General features: G+C 45.7%; 1 protein-coding gene across 8 annotated transcripts in view; it reads left to right on the forward strand.

The window, feature by feature from the left end:
• rgmb (repulsive guidance molecule BMP co-receptor b) overlaps nucleotides 1-13,658 on the forward strand; it is a 39,239-nt gene extending 25,581 nt beyond the window's left edge. For 5 of the 8 annotated variants that reach the window (XM_061816961.1, XM_061816964.1, XM_061816968.1 and 2 more), the window contains 4 exons: nucleotides 64-184; nucleotides 1,182-1,706; nucleotides 7,338-7,867; nucleotides 11,313-13,658. In XM_061816961.1, coding sequence (XP_061672945.1) covers nucleotides 1,589-1,706; nucleotides 7,338-7,867; nucleotides 11,313-12,053 — 1,389 coding nt within the window. In that variant the 5' untranslated portion in view covers nucleotides 64-184; nucleotides 1,182-1,588 and the 3' untranslated portion in view covers nucleotides 12,054-13,658. The remainder of the gene's footprint in view (nucleotides 1-63; nucleotides 185-1,181; nucleotides 1,707-7,337; nucleotides 7,868-11,312) is intronic. The other 3 variants (XM_061816965.1, XM_061816966.1, XM_061816969.1) reach the window with 3 other exon arrangements.
• The last annotated feature ends 3,511 nt before the right edge of the window (nucleotides 13,659-17,169 follow it).

The following is a 17,169-nucleotide window of genomic DNA, read 5'->3' on the forward strand; positions in this document are numbered from 1 at the left end:
TGTAATTGTTAGCAATGTTGTAAAGGCTAGACAAAGATGATAATAATAATAATAATGTGGCAGTTTGTCTCGATGTGGCCTGCGATTGGCTGGCAACCAGTTCAGAGTGTACCCCGCCTCCTGCCCGTTGACAGCTGGGATAGGCTCCGTCCGGCACTCCCTGTGACCCTCGTGAGGATAAGCGGTGAGGAAAATGGATGAACGGATGTAGGCAAGTCCCTTTTGGTCGCGCTTAAGGCAGCCGAGAAGGCTTTGCTGGGCTTGACTTGTCACGACCAAAGGGGTGGGGGGGGGGGGGGGGGAGATTTACGTCCTGTAATGAACTGTGTTGGACTTTAACGTCTCAGTGTAAATCCAGCCCCCCGTCCATCCTTTATAATCCCGGGCTTGTGAATTTGAATTGATAACGGCATGTTTCAAAACAGAGTTCTCATAAAAGCAATTATATGACACACCGGTTTTGATTGCTTGCTTTTTTTATGAATTTGATTCTTTTTGCCCAGATTGAACCGATACATATTTGTAAAGGTCAGACATTCTCTCTCTATCTCTCTCTCACTCACTCTATCTGTCTGTCTCTCTCTATCTCTCTCTCACTCTCTTTCTGTCCCTCTTAGTGTCTCTCTCTCTCTCATTGTCGCGCTCTCTCTCACTCACTCACTCTATCTGTCTCAGTGAGTCTCTCTCTCTTGGTCTCTCTTTCGCTCTCTCGCTCACCCACTCTCTCGCTCTATCTCTCTCCTTCTCACTCTGTCTCTCCCTCTTGGTCTCTCTATCACTCAGTCACTCTATCTGTCTGTCGCTCTCTTAGTCGCTCACTCACTCACTCACTCACTCTATCTGTCTCTCTTAGTGACTATCTCTCTGTCTGTCTCTCTCTCACTCGATCTGTCTCTCTTAGTGTCTCTCTTTCTCTCTCTCATTCACTCCATCCGTCTCACTAAGGCTTCTTTCTCTCTCTCTCTTAGTCACTCTCTTTCTCTTTCTCACTCTATCTGTCTCTCTCTTAGTCGCTCTCTCTCACTCACTCTGTCTCTCTTAGTGTCTCTCTATTTTCTCTCTCTCTCTCTCTCTCTCTCTCTCTCTCTGCCTCTCTTTCTCTTTCAATTCTTGTGGGCGTGATTCTTGCCGAAAGGGCTCACTTGAAGCTGTATTGATTTTTTTTTTTTTTTTTTTTGGAGGAGGAGGAAAAAAGTGAAAGGGGAGGAGGAGGAAAGCTCGCGCAGAGGGAAGCCGAGCGAAGATTGTGCACCTTTTGAGTCCGCGAAGAAGCGTGGAAAAAAAGCAAGCAGTTAACTCGTTCGAGGGGCGGTGGGTGGGACGGGCTCGTGCGCGGGACCGCAATTGTGGATGCGCGAGCAAGTGAAAGTGTGACCGCGATCGCTGACAGACTGACTTTCTCCTCCGCCCTGCGATCCGCCGAGTGCGTTCGAAGTGTTTTCATGCTCCTGCTCGCCCGTGGAGGAGAACAAGGACAGAAGAGTGGGGAAAGAAGAACAAGTAGTAGTTCTCCCGAGGCCTGGCCGGCACTCCTCGTCGCCTTTTGGAGCTCCGTCCTCTCCCCCTTCCTGGCCCTGCATGGACGGGGATGGGGAGAGCCGGATGCTGTTGCAGCGGGGCTGAGCGCCTGGCCTCCCCGTCTGCGGTGCGCCGTTTCCGGCCACTGCTGCTGCTGATCGTCGCTCTGACCTCCGCCGCCCGCCTCGGTAAGCCTGACACCGCAGCCGCTCTTCATCCTTCTCAGCTCACACTGCGCTCTAAACAACATCAACAAAGCACGCGTGCGCGATCCCCGGACACGCTTTTATCCTTTTTGGTTTTGTTTTTAACACCCTTTTAGTGTTCTTTGTGTTGGGCCCGGGCCTGCCCGACTTCGGCTCTGTGTTTAGCGGCAGTGCAGCAGTCCCAGCCCGGATCGAGTTTCTGCTCCTCTCTCTGGGGCCGTCATTCTCTTGTTTGCTCCTTAATGGCTGCTGGAGTAGGGGATTTAAAAAAAAAAAAAAAAAAAAATCAATACCAATTAATAGCATATCCATGCATAATAAAAGTGAAGGTAACTTTATTTTGTTGAAATGCATGTCTACAGCTTTTAGCAATACTAATAATAAATTGCATCTTTATAATAGCAAATCGGAGTGTTTTTCAAATAAAAGTTAATCTACAACTGGTATGTCTGCGAACATCTGATAATAATGCATCATATAATCGTATAATGCAGATATCTAGCGGGGGATATCTTTAATGGTAAAACTGTTTGTCAGTTGAAAATCCATCTGAAAGCAATCTATGCATCTCTCTCTCTTATGCAATTATCTTAATAATCATAACAAAGAGCAAGGTTGACTTTCATGCTTCTGATCAACAAACGTGAGGAAAGTGACCGCTTAAAACCAGCAGCAAGAAAAACACATCTTTGTCCGCATGAAGACTTCAGTCTAAAGGATATGTGTGTTTACCAGAAGCAACCGAGATATATATATATATATATATATATATATATATATATATATATATGACTATGAAATACAACAGACGGGCTGCTTTATTTTAAAGCTGCTGAATGATTTACTTCCCAAGGACATGACTTACTTCCCAGTCCCGCATGTCTGGATTCTTTTATCCCGGAGACCAAATGCATGTTTATTTGGAACAAAAAGCAAGACTCTTGATGCAGCCGCCATTCCTCTTGTTCAAACGTGTGTGTGTGTGTGTGTGTGTGTGCGTTATTGTGCACGTGCAGGGGTCGGGGAGGGGGTCGGCTGTCTGCGGAGAAGTCGCACCTTCAGTAATTAGTTCAACACAGCAATGGCAGCGGGACAAAAGCACCTCTGCACACAACGTGGTGGTGGTGGGGGGGGGGCAGCTGCCATTAAAAAGAACCCTTTAGGCAACACTCGGCCTCACCTGGAAAGAATGCACATCATTCATTTGCCAAAGATCGATTTGTATTAACTTGTAATAACCGTCTGTTATCGTTTCTGAGACGCGCTTCTCGCCGCCGCCGAGCCTTCTTTTGCGGACGTCAGCGGAACGCGTCTGTTTGGACAAGAAGGCAAGAATGTCGGAATCTCGTCTTCGCACACCTGACAGTTTCGTCACGGCGGCTGCGTTCCGTTGTGAGTTCCAGTAAAGTGCCGCGGCCTCCGCTCGGAGGGCCGTTTTGGTGGAGCCGACCTTTTCGGGCGAGAGAGCGAGAAGCGAAGGAGAGTGCACAACGAGGTGATCAATAAGCACTCGGGCTGCGAGATGATGCCTGGAGATTCCCGTCGGATCTCTGGGGGGGGGGGGATCGAAGAGGTTGGAGGCTTCCAAATCGGGAGACAAAAGAAAACTGCAAATCAAATTCACATTGTGGATCTTTTGACCTACTCAACCCCCAGCGTGTTTGCCGAGAAGCCAAGTGGGGAACGCAGGAGGTCGGCTGCTGGCTGAAATATTGCCGATGGCGGCTCATTATTTGAGGTGGGAACGACCTCAAGACGAGCCATTGAACCTCTGAGAGGATAGAAGCAGCCCGGAGAGCCGACGGAGCAAACAACATTTTATTGTGCAATCCCGTTTGGTTCTGTCTGTTCCCCCCTCTGGGTGCGAAGCACATCAAGCTCTCAATGTGGCGACGAGACCTCGTGTACTTCTGTATCCCTCAAGGAGCCAGCAATCCAATTTATTTACCTTGACTCACCGTACCACAAACTGCTAGATTTGCTTTGAATTCAAGGCCCGTTTCCAAGCGAGCGAGCAGCAGAGTCGACGATCTTTTCTTCGAGTTTGGGCAACCGACCACAGTGGAATTTCACCGAGGATGCAGCCGCACACTGCAGTCTGTTGATCGGTCCCCTGTTGTGCAACAACAGGGGACGAACGAGGCAGAGCGCACCACGCGAGTTCTCGTAAACAAATCTGCTCTTCATGGAATAAGGAGTCACGTACCACGTGGAAAGACCGCAGAGTCGCCGCCCTTTATTTATTGTGTTCCGGCCGTTTTAATAACATCAGAATTAATTGACTGCTCCCAGTGTCTGTGGTACTCGTGGCGTTTGGATATTTTCAAAAACTGGTGCTGCGCTGTCCTCCTTTGAGACGCCATGACAGAAAATAACATTTTCTTTGCAATCGCTCCCAAAGCATAAATCATTAAATTAAATCAATAGAGACGGCACGGTGGATCAGCTGGTAAAGCGTTGGCCTCACAGTTCTGAGGTCCCAGGTTCAATCCCCGACCCGCCTGTGTGGAGTTTGCAGGTTCTCACAGTGCCTGTGTGGGTTTCCTCCGGGCACTCCAGTTTCCTCCCACATCCCCAAAAACATGCAACATTAATTGGACACTAAATTGGATGCTCTAAATTGCCCCTAGGTGCGATTGTGAGTGCGGCTGTTTTGTCTCTGTGTGCCCTGCGATTGGCTGGCAACCAGTTCAGGGTGTACCCCGCTTCCTGTCCCTTGACAGCTGGGATAGGCTCCAGCACTCCCTGCGACCCTCGTGAGGATAAGCAGTGAAGAAAATGCGTGGATAAATCAATGCATGATTCCCTTAAATGTACAACTTAACTGAAATAAGAATTTTACCCCCTCCTTTGCTCATGTCACAGTTTTGAACGATGCAATTCTCAGGTCTTAATCATAATTACCCCTTAGAACAATGAATTTATATGTCAGTCAGACTAGCGGGCATTCCTACGTCAAGCACTTCAGTCTTCTGGAAAGAGATCATGGCAAAACACGAAACCCAGAGAGCAAGATTTTACTTTCCAAGCGTGCCGAAACAGTTGCTATTCATCACGGAGATCCTGGTTTTTGCGAAAGATTGCAGCATTTCTTCATACCTACTCTGAACTCAGTTGTCATCGGTTGCTCCATCCCTCGGTTCAGTTCTGGTGGTTAAAGCTTATGTTTGCCGGTGTTCGTACTGCCCGTGATAATGGTCCCTTCTGAAAGGGGAATAAACCCACATTGATTAGATACGAAGCTGTATTTTAGTCCTGCCTACACATGGGAACAGAAGCCAGGTTAATTCGGTCAGGGACGACGTGCCCTCAGCGCTGGCAGTGTCGGGCGGCCTGGCGTGTAATGATCGCGCACGGGCTGGTGTCACTATTCTTGAGTGGGGGGGGGGCGGTACCATCACACTGTTGGGTAAACGCAGAGCACTACTGCCCCCAAAAGGTGGCGCAGACAACTTCATGCCCCCCAAAACAAATAAATGTACAAACGAGCGCTTGTGCGGCTGTTTTTTTTTTTGTTTTTTTTTTTTGTGCAAGGCAAATCTAATACTGTTAAATGATGGTGTGACGTCCAAGGAATTTGTTGATTTCAGCTGAAACAATTTCATATTTCTCTTCCCCCCGATTGGCCTTCAGGAGATCATAGCACCATACGAGGTCTAAATGAAAATTCTTTTGTCTTGCGAATGAATGCAGCGGCCCATTGACTGTAGAGCCCCTCTTTGGCCTAATCTAATTGAGGCGCGCTTTGACTGATGCATTCGATCTGCTCTCTAATGGCGCCTCCCTCGCTCCGATGTTACAAAAACGTCCGTTTGACTTTCGTAACGTCACAAAATTTAGCAAGAGGGACAGCAGGAATCCGGATTTGGTTCTAAAGCAAACAATAAAGTGATTAAGGTCATGTTTTACGGACGGGCGTCAGCTTTTCTCACCTTCTACGACTCAACTCCTCTCCGTCGTCAACACTGGCTAAAGTTTCCATTTGGCAAATGTAAGCCAATGAGAGTAATATATTGAAATGTTTAGCACCAAATGGAACTGTTTTAAATAGAGCTAGCTAGATAGCTGTCAAGATATCTGTCACTAACCTCTGGTAAGGGGGCGGACCCAAATGCAGGACTTCGAGGTGGAGGCATAATGTTCAATGTAGTTTATTACAGAAACTGCGTCATACACGCTGTATCATCTAAATGGTCATTGGAAAACTTAAGACGGCCCTTGACATGTACTGGTTTAAGCAGGGGAACCTTCCGTGCCATGCATGATTTCAAACCATGACGTATTAATGTGTTATCAACAGTCATCTTGGAGATGGTGGTCCTAGCTCTTTTCAGGTCATTGACCAAGTCCTGTTTTGTAGTTCTGGGCTGATTCCTCACCTTTCTAAGGATCGTTGAGACCCCACGAGGTGACGTCTTGCACGGGGCTCCACTCCGATTGAGATTGACCGTCGTGTTTCGCTTCTTCCATTTTCTAACGATTGCTCCAACAGTGGACATTTTTTTCACCAAATTCCTTGGCAATTTCTCCGTCGCCCTTTCCAACCATGCGGAATTGTACAATTTTGTCTCTGGTGTCTTTGGACGGCCCTTTGGTCTTAGCCATGTTCCAAGTTTGAGTCTTACTGATTGTATGGGGTGGACAGGTTGGACTACAGGAAACGTTTGACCTCTGTAATTGCGAACAAAGGCTACGGTACCAAATATTAACATTGGTTTTCTCCGGTGTTGAAATACTTATTTGCAGCTGGATCACACAAATAAATCATACATGTTTTCTGGATTTTTTTTTTCTTTTTAGATTATTTCTCTCACAGTGGACATGCAACTACGATGAACATTTCAGACCCCTCCATGATTTCTAAGTGGGAGAACTTGCAATATAGCAGGGTGTTCAAATACTTTTTTTCTTCACTGTATTTGCATAGCTTTGCTTAGGTTGTGAATTAAGTAACAGAAAATACAGAATTTGCTCACAATAACAGAAAAAAATCCTGAACTGAAAGGTGTACAGTATGTTTTCAGAAGTAGGATGTAAAAGTAAAGGGGAACAAAAATACTCATGTGAAGTACAAGAGTATTTGTACTTTTGTACTTTCTTCTCAGCGGTGCACAACGGTCAGGGTCAAGGTGCATAACAGCAAATGTAAGCCGACACGCTCCCGTCTTATTTCGCTCACGATGCGGCGGGCACTTGTGGTAGCTCTTTATGGTTCCTGGTAATAAACGCGGTCTTATCTTTTCAGCCTTAAGTAGTCCTAACAAATTCTTTATCTTTTCTTTGCGCCGCTCTCTGATCTTTGGTTTATTACGCTGGGGCTTTATTATGCTCGCAGAGCCCTCCGGTTGATTGATCGAAACGTCGCAAGCGGCCGGCGGGCGGCTGTTTTTCTTCTTTTATTAGATTGCAAGCAGACAGTAAGTTTGTTTGTTTTTCAAGATCAAAGACGGCTGCAAACAGCCATCTTGGTTGTATTCAGGGTTGGCGTAAACTTTCCATTTTTGCTTAAAGGCAACCTGCCGGCAGTCTCAGACTGCCGATCGTGCTTCAGGAAGTTTTCAGCCCGCCTTTGTTCCTTCTCCTGCTGATAGCGTTGATCTCGTCCTTTTCTAGGTCAGTCTCAGGTGATCACCCCTCAGTGTCGCATCCAGAAGTGCACCACCGACTTCGTCTCGCTGACCTCTCACCTCACGCCGGCCGTGGATGACTTCCACGTAGAATTCTGCAAAGCTTTGCGGGCTTACTCGGCCTGCACGCAGAGGACGGCCAAGTCCTGCAGGGGCAACCTGGTCTTCCACTCGGCCGTGCTGGGCGTCTCGGACCTCATGAGCCAGAGGAACTGCTCCCGAGACGGCCCGACGTCGTCCACGTACCCTGAGGTCCACCACGAGCCGTGCAATTACTACAGTCGCACTCAGCACGCCCACCCCCACGCCCACCCGCACGCTCACAACCGCAGTCACACCAGGCCCGGATTCCTTTTCTGCGGGCTCTTCGGGGACCCCCACTTGAGGACATTCAAGGACAACTTCCAGACTTGCAAGGTGGAGGGGGCGTGGCCTCTCATCGATAACGACTACCTGTCGGTTCAGGTCACCAATGTTCCGGTGGTCACGGGCTCCTCTGCCACGGCTACCAATAAGGTACGAAACCAGGTATTTTTCTACGATCTTTTCCATTGATCCGACCAAGCCCTAAATCCAGTGTGGAGTAGTGTGACGGTTTGTTAAACCTGGTCTGGCGTGGATTCGAAACCTTTCGAGTTGAAAGCCCCTGCAAAAGGTTGACCCAAATTCTTGGGAATCTACCATTGTTCTTGAAATCATGCAGGACTTGACATTAATTCACGCCATCCATCCATCCATTTTCTTGGATGCTTATCCTCACAAGGGTGCAACTATCATTGGGCAGGAGGCAGGGTACACCCTGAACTGGTCGCCAGCCAATCACAGACATTAAAACATCGGTCAGAGAGGTTCCACTGTGGTATGACATCATACCACTATATTAACCTCCTGTAAATTCCATAAAGAAGATGCAATTTGATTCTCTCCTGACCAATGAGTGAAGTGCAGTTTGTCAAGCTCCACCCCTTTCCTACATCAATACTGCGTAAAGGGAACGGTGTTAAACTCAAGGCCTAGGGGCCAGATCTCGGCCGCCGCATGATTTTATGTGCCCCACGAAGGGAAATCATGTGTGTCAACTTCCATGATTCTTGTCAAAAATCTGCACCAAAAAATGATAACGTTGAAATATTGCAAGCATTTTGTGTTTCAAAACATCAAAAATAGTTGAAAACCCATTAAGCTTGAGTTCTGATTCCAAAACCAGTTAATAAATTTCATGTGTAAATACGATGAGTTGGTTCAAGATTTGTATAGTTTCAGTCATGACGGCCCTCTGAGGAAAACGGTAACTACAGTGTAATCCATGTCAAAAATGAGTTTGACACCCCTGGTTGAAAAGAGTTTGCAATCCCCCCCCCCCCCCTTCCACAAAAATAACCCCATCTTTTTTTAACACAGTCAGGAGTTTGTGATACATTTGATCCGTGAAATGCAACCAATCAGAGAGAGAAGGCGTGACTCACGAGGTACCAAAGCAAGACATGCGTGATTTAAAAATTAAAAAAAAAAAAAAAAAAATTAAATTGTAAGGTTCCTCATAAATAGACCTTTCCGATGGCGATCTTAAGCTCCGCCCCCTTAGCCATGTCCCACAAGCTTCCAAAATGGCGACCGAACAGAACATGTTTGGAGTCGATTCTCTATCGCGTATTCCAGATAATATTGTTTTGTTTTGTTTTTTTTTCCCAAATTCGTCAAACTTGTCCAAGAGAGTTCTAGGGAGAGGTCTCAACTGTTTCACGCAAGGAAATGTACACGGAATTAAGATTTTGGACGGAGCAGGACGCAATGTCAGAGTTACAGCGAAACGTGGGCGATCGATGCAAAAAAGTTTGACGCCTCACAAACTTCATATTGAAATCAAACAGGATAAAATAGTGGAATCGTACCGCGCATGTAAAGCAGGGTGAATACTTTGTACTTGGAAAGCTCACGAGTAATATCATTCAGTGGGTGTATTCTTTTGACTTGGCTCGTAATCGAACCCAATGCCCCTTTTTAATAGTCCGATGTGATACAAATAGGCAAATAGACATTTCTCTTGCATGACACGGCGCATTTACTTAACGCTAACCCGACTCTTCGGCATAAAACATGACACAATTCATTCAGCAGGTCAGTGATACACTAACAAAGTGAAAGTTGTTCTCCTGCAATGTGTAAAGCACTGATAATAATTCAATCAAACTCCGAGAAGAGCCTTCTCCCTCACGTACCTTCGAACATACAGGCTTGTGTTTGTTGATATTGTCCACATTTAGTTGTACGCGCGCTCTTCCGCGAGCCTTAATCCATCGTAGACACTTCGTCAAGTGTGTTTTAGGCTTTGGAAAATGAATCAAGCGGGCCCATCGTAATCTTTCATCAGAATCGCACGTTCCCCAAATGCATCTGCGGACCACTTTCTTCATAACATTAACTTTTCCAAGCGCCCGCTACTGACAACCAGCATTGCTTATGGGACAATGTGGCGAGAGGGGCGTGTCAAGACAGTGCGGCTATCTGATTGGCTATTATTGTACGAGTGATTGACAGGTCGGAAAACTCCATTGCTAACAAAAAGTGATCTGGTGGCGTTATTTTAGTGTCGCCTTTTGAGCGTCAACCCTTAAAAATGGCACTATTAGGTGTAAAATGTTAGCAATATTTTAATGTACTAAACATCCCTCTCGGGGGTTGTCTTGTGACTGAAACACTGTTGGGGGGGGGGGGGAGCTCAGCGTAGCCTGACCTTTAATAATATGGAATGATGTATGAAAGGGTCCACTGTTGATTGCTTCGTCTCCTTGCGCTTATTACATGTATGTATATTCCAGATTTGTATGCCTTCATATTTGAATGACAACTGAGATGCACAAAATAAGTAGGAGGCATTTAAAAACAAAACAGAAAACAAAATGATACATTGATGTTTCTTCCGTAGTTCTATTTAGTGTACACACCCCCACAAGCAAATAGACTTGCGTGCACACCCTGGCAGACACGCTCACACACACACAGACACACAAAGCAAATAGTATGGTGGCTGCACTGTGGAGATGAAGGTCTGACCTTGTGTCAGAGGCGCAGCGCGTTATTAGTCACAATTATTAGAAACGCACACCGACAGCCCTCCGGCCTTAATGGCCTGACAGGGGGCTCATGCTTCACTGCTGTCGTGCGCACAAAGCCGCCATTCACCGGAACCGCGATGCCGGACGAGCGCTCCCTGCAAGGTCCGCGCCGCACCTCTGCGCGCGCACACAGCGCCGCTTCCACTCGGCACTGGAGTCATTGTGAGCGCGCGCGTGCGTGCCTGCGCCGGCATGTTTGCATAGCTGTGTCAAATTGCAACTCGTTAAAAACTCATTTGGACATTTCTTAAATCTTTCTCAGAGTGTCAATAACGTGTGGAATGAATGCGTGTTAATATTTAAGCTCTCTGTGTGTTGCTAAGACATACAATTTATTGAAGTAAACTCTAGTAAACATTGCCGGTAGGTATGAAATGGATCAGAACCAAAACATGAAAATGCTTCAAGATTGTCACGTGTTTATCAGCGTAGTATTATTACACTAAGTCAACTAATAAATATTCTGAAGTTTGAACGTCCGCAATGCGGGCAAAATGATTGGAAAACTTGGCCTTTACATCTGTAGGAAGTAGAAATATTTGAGTGAAAACGAACTGCCTTCGTGCTTTCGGGAATATAATTTGTTCTTTGTGACCCTTGTGTGGATAAGCGGCTAAGAAAATGGATGGATGGATGTTTTATTTGAAAGAATATTTGAGAAATCCCCGATATTAATGCTGACTCGCAACGGTTGTTGTAGTTTATATCTGAAAGTCTTTTAAGCATTTTAACTGTCATGCCCTCACGTGTAGGATAGGTTCTGTTTGTTTGTTTTCATCTCCCTGGATCCCTGTTTCGAGTGTCGTTTCTTTTTTGTCACGTTTCACGTCGTGGTGCATTCGCAGGTCACCGTTATCTTCAAGCCCTACGAGGGTTGCACAGACCAAAGGGTCTACCAGGCCGTGACAGACAACCTACCCGCCGCCTTCGACGACGGCACCGTGAGCAGCGGGGACCCCATCCACATCTCCACGGGGAGCGACGGCGCCGGCGGGAAAGTCAGGGCCCTTTGGATCTCGGAGCGCAGCCCGGGCCACCACGTCGAGCTGCACGCGGGCTACATCGGCGTCACGGTGATCGTCCGGCAGCTCGGTCGCTACCTGACCCTGGCGGTGCGGATCCCCGAGGAGCTGGCCCAGGCCTACGACGCCACCCAGGACCTGCAGCTGTGTCTGAACGGCTGCCCAAGAGTGGAGCGCATCGACCAGGGCGGCCACCTGCCCCTCTCCCCGCCTTCGGTCGGCTTCCGGTTCCAGCATCTGCACGGGCCCAGATACTCTTCCCAGACGCAGGTATTCCCCCACGGAGACAGGCAGGTCTTCACCGCGGAGGCGGCAAAGGAACGCTGCCGGGAGCAGGTGGAGGTGCAGGACATTTACTTCCACTCCTGCGTCTTTGACCTCCTCACCACTGGCGACGCCAACTTCACCGTGGCGGCGTACAGCGCCCAGAAGGACATGGAGAGTCTTCACCCGCACAGAGACAAATGGAGGATCTACCCTCGAGGTTCGGCCACCTCCGCTTGGATCTCCCGACCTTTGCGGCTCGTCCATCTGCTGCTGCTTTGTACTCTCACCTTGGCGTAAGAGCGCTTGTCCTGCATGTCCGTGAACAGCTTTTGGCACAGCACCGGTACCGACTACTAGTTCCTCTCTTTAAACGGGAATCTTTCAAGCTTTCGTCATTTTTCGATCAGGATCCAAATGACAGTGACTTCAAGTGTTTGCTGTGCAGGTGAAAAATGATGCGTCACCCAATATGTAAATAAAGTTTCGGTCTTTCTAGCACAGCGTAATAGTGTAGAGCGTTTTTTTTTTTTTTTTAAATTTGACTTCTTTGTTATTCGGTGTGATGTTTCAGACGGAGGATCTTTTGTCGCCATAGAAGCACTTTATTTTCATTTTTTTTTTCGCTCTTTCAAATCCACATCAGTGTTTCTTACTAGCGCGACTACAAATTGACTTCAACGACACTTTCTGTGACACGTTTAAATGCAACCACGTCAATCTCGCAGTTAGTTAACTGTATTGGGTGTAACGTTGTAGGTATCATGTGAGTTGTTATCTTTTGAATGTACTGAAATCGTTTGTATTTTCCTCCGCGGTCCTTATTTCAACGTGTGCGCGTGGCGTGTTTTTTTTTTTTTTGTTTTTTTTGGTTTTTTTTAAATCCAATCGCCGACTTGCCTGGATGTGTTTCTGCCTGGTCTGGGAGTCGTTTTCGAGCGTTCCCGTCTTTTTGCCAATTGGCTGCGAGTACATCATATGGACGACTATTATTTGTGTACTCTTTGTTGGGTTTATTGGAGCCAAAGACAAATGGCCGCTTTTTTTGTGTGTGTGACATCGAACCAGCACCTTCCACCCCCCCCCCCACCCCCTCTCCTGTTTTTCCAATGCGCTACTTCAAAATTAACAAACCGTCTCTCACTGGGATCTCATGTGAAGTACTGAACATTGGACGAATACATTTTCTAGAAGCGTGTCAGCTATGGACAACGAGCCATTCATCAAATAAAATTCACTGTAATTATTTAATTGTTTGGCCAAACGCTTCAGCAAACTTGATTCGCGCGTTCGCTTTTATCGCGGCGTGACTGTTTTGTGACGCGAGGCCGCCATTCTTAACTTATTTAACGACTGTAGTTTCCTGTATGGTTAGCTCCATCCACTTGCCATGTGAATTATTTAAAAAAAAAAAAAAAAATGTAAGTTGTGATTGTACTGTCACCCAGTGGTGCTCTGTTGCTATGTCAGTGTGTTACTCGAGGCACTTAAAGATATGAAAGAAAGAAACACGTGCGAGTGTTTTATTTTCAAAACTGTACTTCATGGTTATTTAATGTTTAACAGCAACATTTTAAAGAACTTTCCAAGCTGTGAGACGGGAAAGAAGATCGGGATCGCGCTCTTAGAATGCACTAACGTCTGTCTGAGGTTAAGCGCGATCCTGGTGAGGCGTGAGGTTTGGCGTCGATGCAACCTCAACTGACAAAACTCGTTTGTCTACACCTGCGACTCGCGCTTTTTCGAAACAATAAATTGCCGCCTCCCTTTTGACCCCGCTGCTTCATTCCAGAATGATGCCGTCCTCGCAAAGACGGTTGGGACGCTTCAATTTGTCGGGAAGATTTCACAGAAGGGGAAAAGGTTCCGTCTCGGCTTGTTTGTGGTACATTCCAGTCATTTGGAAGGAACAAAAAAAAAACATTGTTATGGCTAAAAAAAAAAAAAAAAAAAAAACAAGAATGTAATTTTGCTAATGATTGATATGACAGGGCGGTACGTTGCCTCAGCTGGTAAAGCGTTGGCCTCACAGTTCTGAGGTCCCGGGTTCAATCCCGGACCCGCCTGTGTGGAGTTTGCATGTTCTCCCCGTCCCTGCGTGGGTTTCCTCCGGGCACTCCGGTTTCCTCCCACATCCCAAAAACATGCAACATTAACTGGACGCTCTAAATTGCCCCTAGGTGTGATTGTGAGTGCGGCGATTTGTCTCAAAGTGGCCTGCGATTGGCTGGCAACCAGTTCAGGGTGTACCCTGCATCCTGCCCGTTGACAGCTGGGATAGGCTCCAGCACTCCCCGCAACCCTTGTGAGGATAAGCAGCTAAGAAAATGGATGGATGGATTTCTGCATTTGTTTGTTACTGAGCGCAACGTAATGTAATGATTTCAGTATTTGACCAAATGTGTCTGGCGGCACGGTGGAGCAGCTGGAAAGCATTGGCCTCACAGCTCTGAGGACTGGGGTTCAAATGCCATCCCCACCTGTATGGTGTTAATTGGGACACTCTAAATTGCCCCTAGGTGTGATTGTGAGTGCGGCTGTTTGTCTCCGTGTGCCCTGGGATTGGCCGGCAACCAGTTCCGGGTGTTCAGTTCAGCTGGGATAGGCTCCAGCACTCCCTGCGACCCTCGTGAGGATAAGCGGCAGAGAAAATGGATGGATGGATGGATTGATATTACAATCCACGGGAAAACTGAATATCTGCATTAATGTGGCAATCATCATTATACTACTATCAAAAGTCGAAGTTCGGCCCTTTGCATGGGAGACAGTCGACACCAGTTGGTTCAAAAGTGGCAGCTAGACAAATATAAAGGAAAAAAAAACAACAAGAAAGTCTGAAAATAATATTTCATTTCTTGTTGGGTAACAAGAAAAGCAGCAGCAGCTAAAAATAAAAAAAATCAGGTCAGAAATAACCACGACTAATAAAATAATCCTAAACTTCCTTTTTTAAAGCTCTGATTGAAAGTCCCGGAACTAATATAAGACATATTTCAGTTATTCGACTTCAAAGTACTGTATGTACCTTTTCCAGCCTTGAAAAGTGTAAAATGTATGGAGTCATTGGTACAAGCAGTACTTTTGAGGGACGTCGTACCCCTGAACCTCAAATGACTTAGTTGGATTGACGATTTGTGATCATCTCTCACGACTTTCTAACAGCGCGTGTTGTCGCCACGGCGTTAAAAAGAAGAATCTTCAAGAGGAGCAGCCTCAACATCATGACGATTACTGCGTTTGTCCACTTGGCAACATCTGGAGGTGAAACCACACCGAGTGTCAAAAAGAAACAACATCTTTTCGAATACTAATAATAACATATTCACTTGGCACCTCTCATGACTGCACCGACTATAAAGAAAATACACAATACAATGCAAGACACATTAAAAAAAAAAGACACAAAATGAAAATAATGAGATTTGTTAGCAGATCATGTCGAATAGGTGAAGAGAGAGGAAAAAATAGCCACGTGGAATGAAGACGAACCTTTACTTTCATGATTTTCATTGCAGATGGCGTCTTGTGCATCTGGTGGGTTTAAAAGGGATTTTTTTTTTTGTAACGACAACTGTTAAGGGCGGTGGAAATGAGCGACGTTAAAGTCTGCCACCTGTGAAGGCGCCGCTGCGGCGTCTCACGCCCGCTCGGCGACGTCGACTCACGGAGCAGCTGTACGACGTCCACTCGTCGGTGGCCACCGTGATGCCCGCCGCGACGCGGGGCTGCTCGCCGCTGGCCGCGAAGCGGACCGGCGCGCTCGCCGTGCGGCCTTCCGACGCCGACCTCCAGCTGACCTCCAGACGTCCCTTCCCGAAGTTCCTCACCAAGCAAAACAACAGCGTCCAGCCTCGTCTCTCCCCGGTCAGGTGAACGGGGGCTGCCAGCGATGCCAGCATGTCGCACTGAACCCCTCCGAAAGAGAAAAAGAGCAGAAAGGTCGGGAGATTAAAAAAAAAAAAAAAAAAAAATCACTGAAAACAATAACAACACTTACAGTACTGCCATACAATATTGACACTTTATCATGAAATTGAATGCTTTGTCATTCATGTTAAACTATTTAAAAATCACAATAAAGTATTCTGTATTACATTATTAATATAATCCTATATTAGCAATAATTATAATATATAATAATAATAATAGTTATGATTGTGTTTTGAAAAAAATAATGACTGAAGCATGGATACGCAATACAATAACGTGGACACTAATGCCCCCCAGGGTCAGAAAATATGCACCGAACAAAATAAATTCATTCGAAAGTGCTACTTTAATTTTGTTAACTCAGTTTTGGATATTTGCAATTTTAGTAATTTTGGGGACACCAATTTTTAAAGCAGGTGACAAAATTATTAAATAGGCTGTGAAATGACACTAAGGTAACAAAGACTTTATTCTTTCTTAAGTAAATATGCATTTCTGAGATTTCTTACAGATCATACACAAATGTATTTCCTTCATTCTAAATGTGTAGTAAAGATGTATAATTTCAAAAGAAAAAAAAACGTTTGAAAACACAAAACGTCCTTAAAATCAGATCATTCTGATATTGTAACCCCAGGTCGGAAGGTTGGAATGCATGTTTTGCTTTGCGTATGGTTATAAAGTGGAACCATTTTTCTAAATATTCATAAATATTTTGGTGAGCATCCATGCATACAAAATTATTTTTCAAACAATATACAAACCTGGAACTTCTCACCTTTCCATAAGCAGATAAAGATCAGGTAAAATAGTGCTCTGTCTGCTTCTGCCAAGCCCCCGGACGCTTTCATTCTTCGCTTGTGTCTTTCTCTACAGTCGTGCAGGTCTGGCACTTCATAACTGTGCAGTGTGCACCACTGATGTAAAAAAAAAAAAAAAAAAAAAAAAGACTGGATGGCTCATTGGCCACCAAAACTGAAGTCGCCATCCGCCATCTTGATACTCCCAAAACAACCACACCGTGGCTGTGAGAAAACATTCCACAGGTAAGTTAAACACTGTTAAAGTTTGTAAAGGTATTTTTTATTTATTTTCTGATGACCTTAATTCACTTGAACAAAGTTTTGTTCATGGTTGCTGTTGTTCACTCTACTTCACCTTCATAGGCCGACGTTTTTTTTTTTGCGAAAAAGCGATGTAAATATTTTCCCAAACTTCATCAGTGGATTAGCAAGAAAACACATTTTCAGTGAAACTTTTTGATGAATTTCATAGTACAGAACTTTACAAATTGAATGTGATTTTCAAACGTGAGGAAACAACAAATGAACAATGCGTTTAGCATGTTTTTTCCCTTTGCGAGTCCTTATTTCCAAGAATATATTTAAATGATTGACTTGAAATTTAATCTTTTTATGGCAAAAAAATGCTTAGTTTTTTTCGCTATGTTATGAATATTGTGCTCTACAGCGTATTTTGGGAA

The sequence above is a fragment of the Syngnathoides biaculeatus genome, chromosome 4 (genome assembly GCF_019802595.1).
Source record: "Syngnathoides biaculeatus isolate LvHL_M chromosome 4, ASM1980259v1, whole genome shotgun sequence".
NCBI classification, from domain to species: Eukaryota; Metazoa; Chordata; class Actinopteri; order Syngnathiformes; family Syngnathidae; genus Syngnathoides; species Syngnathoides biaculeatus.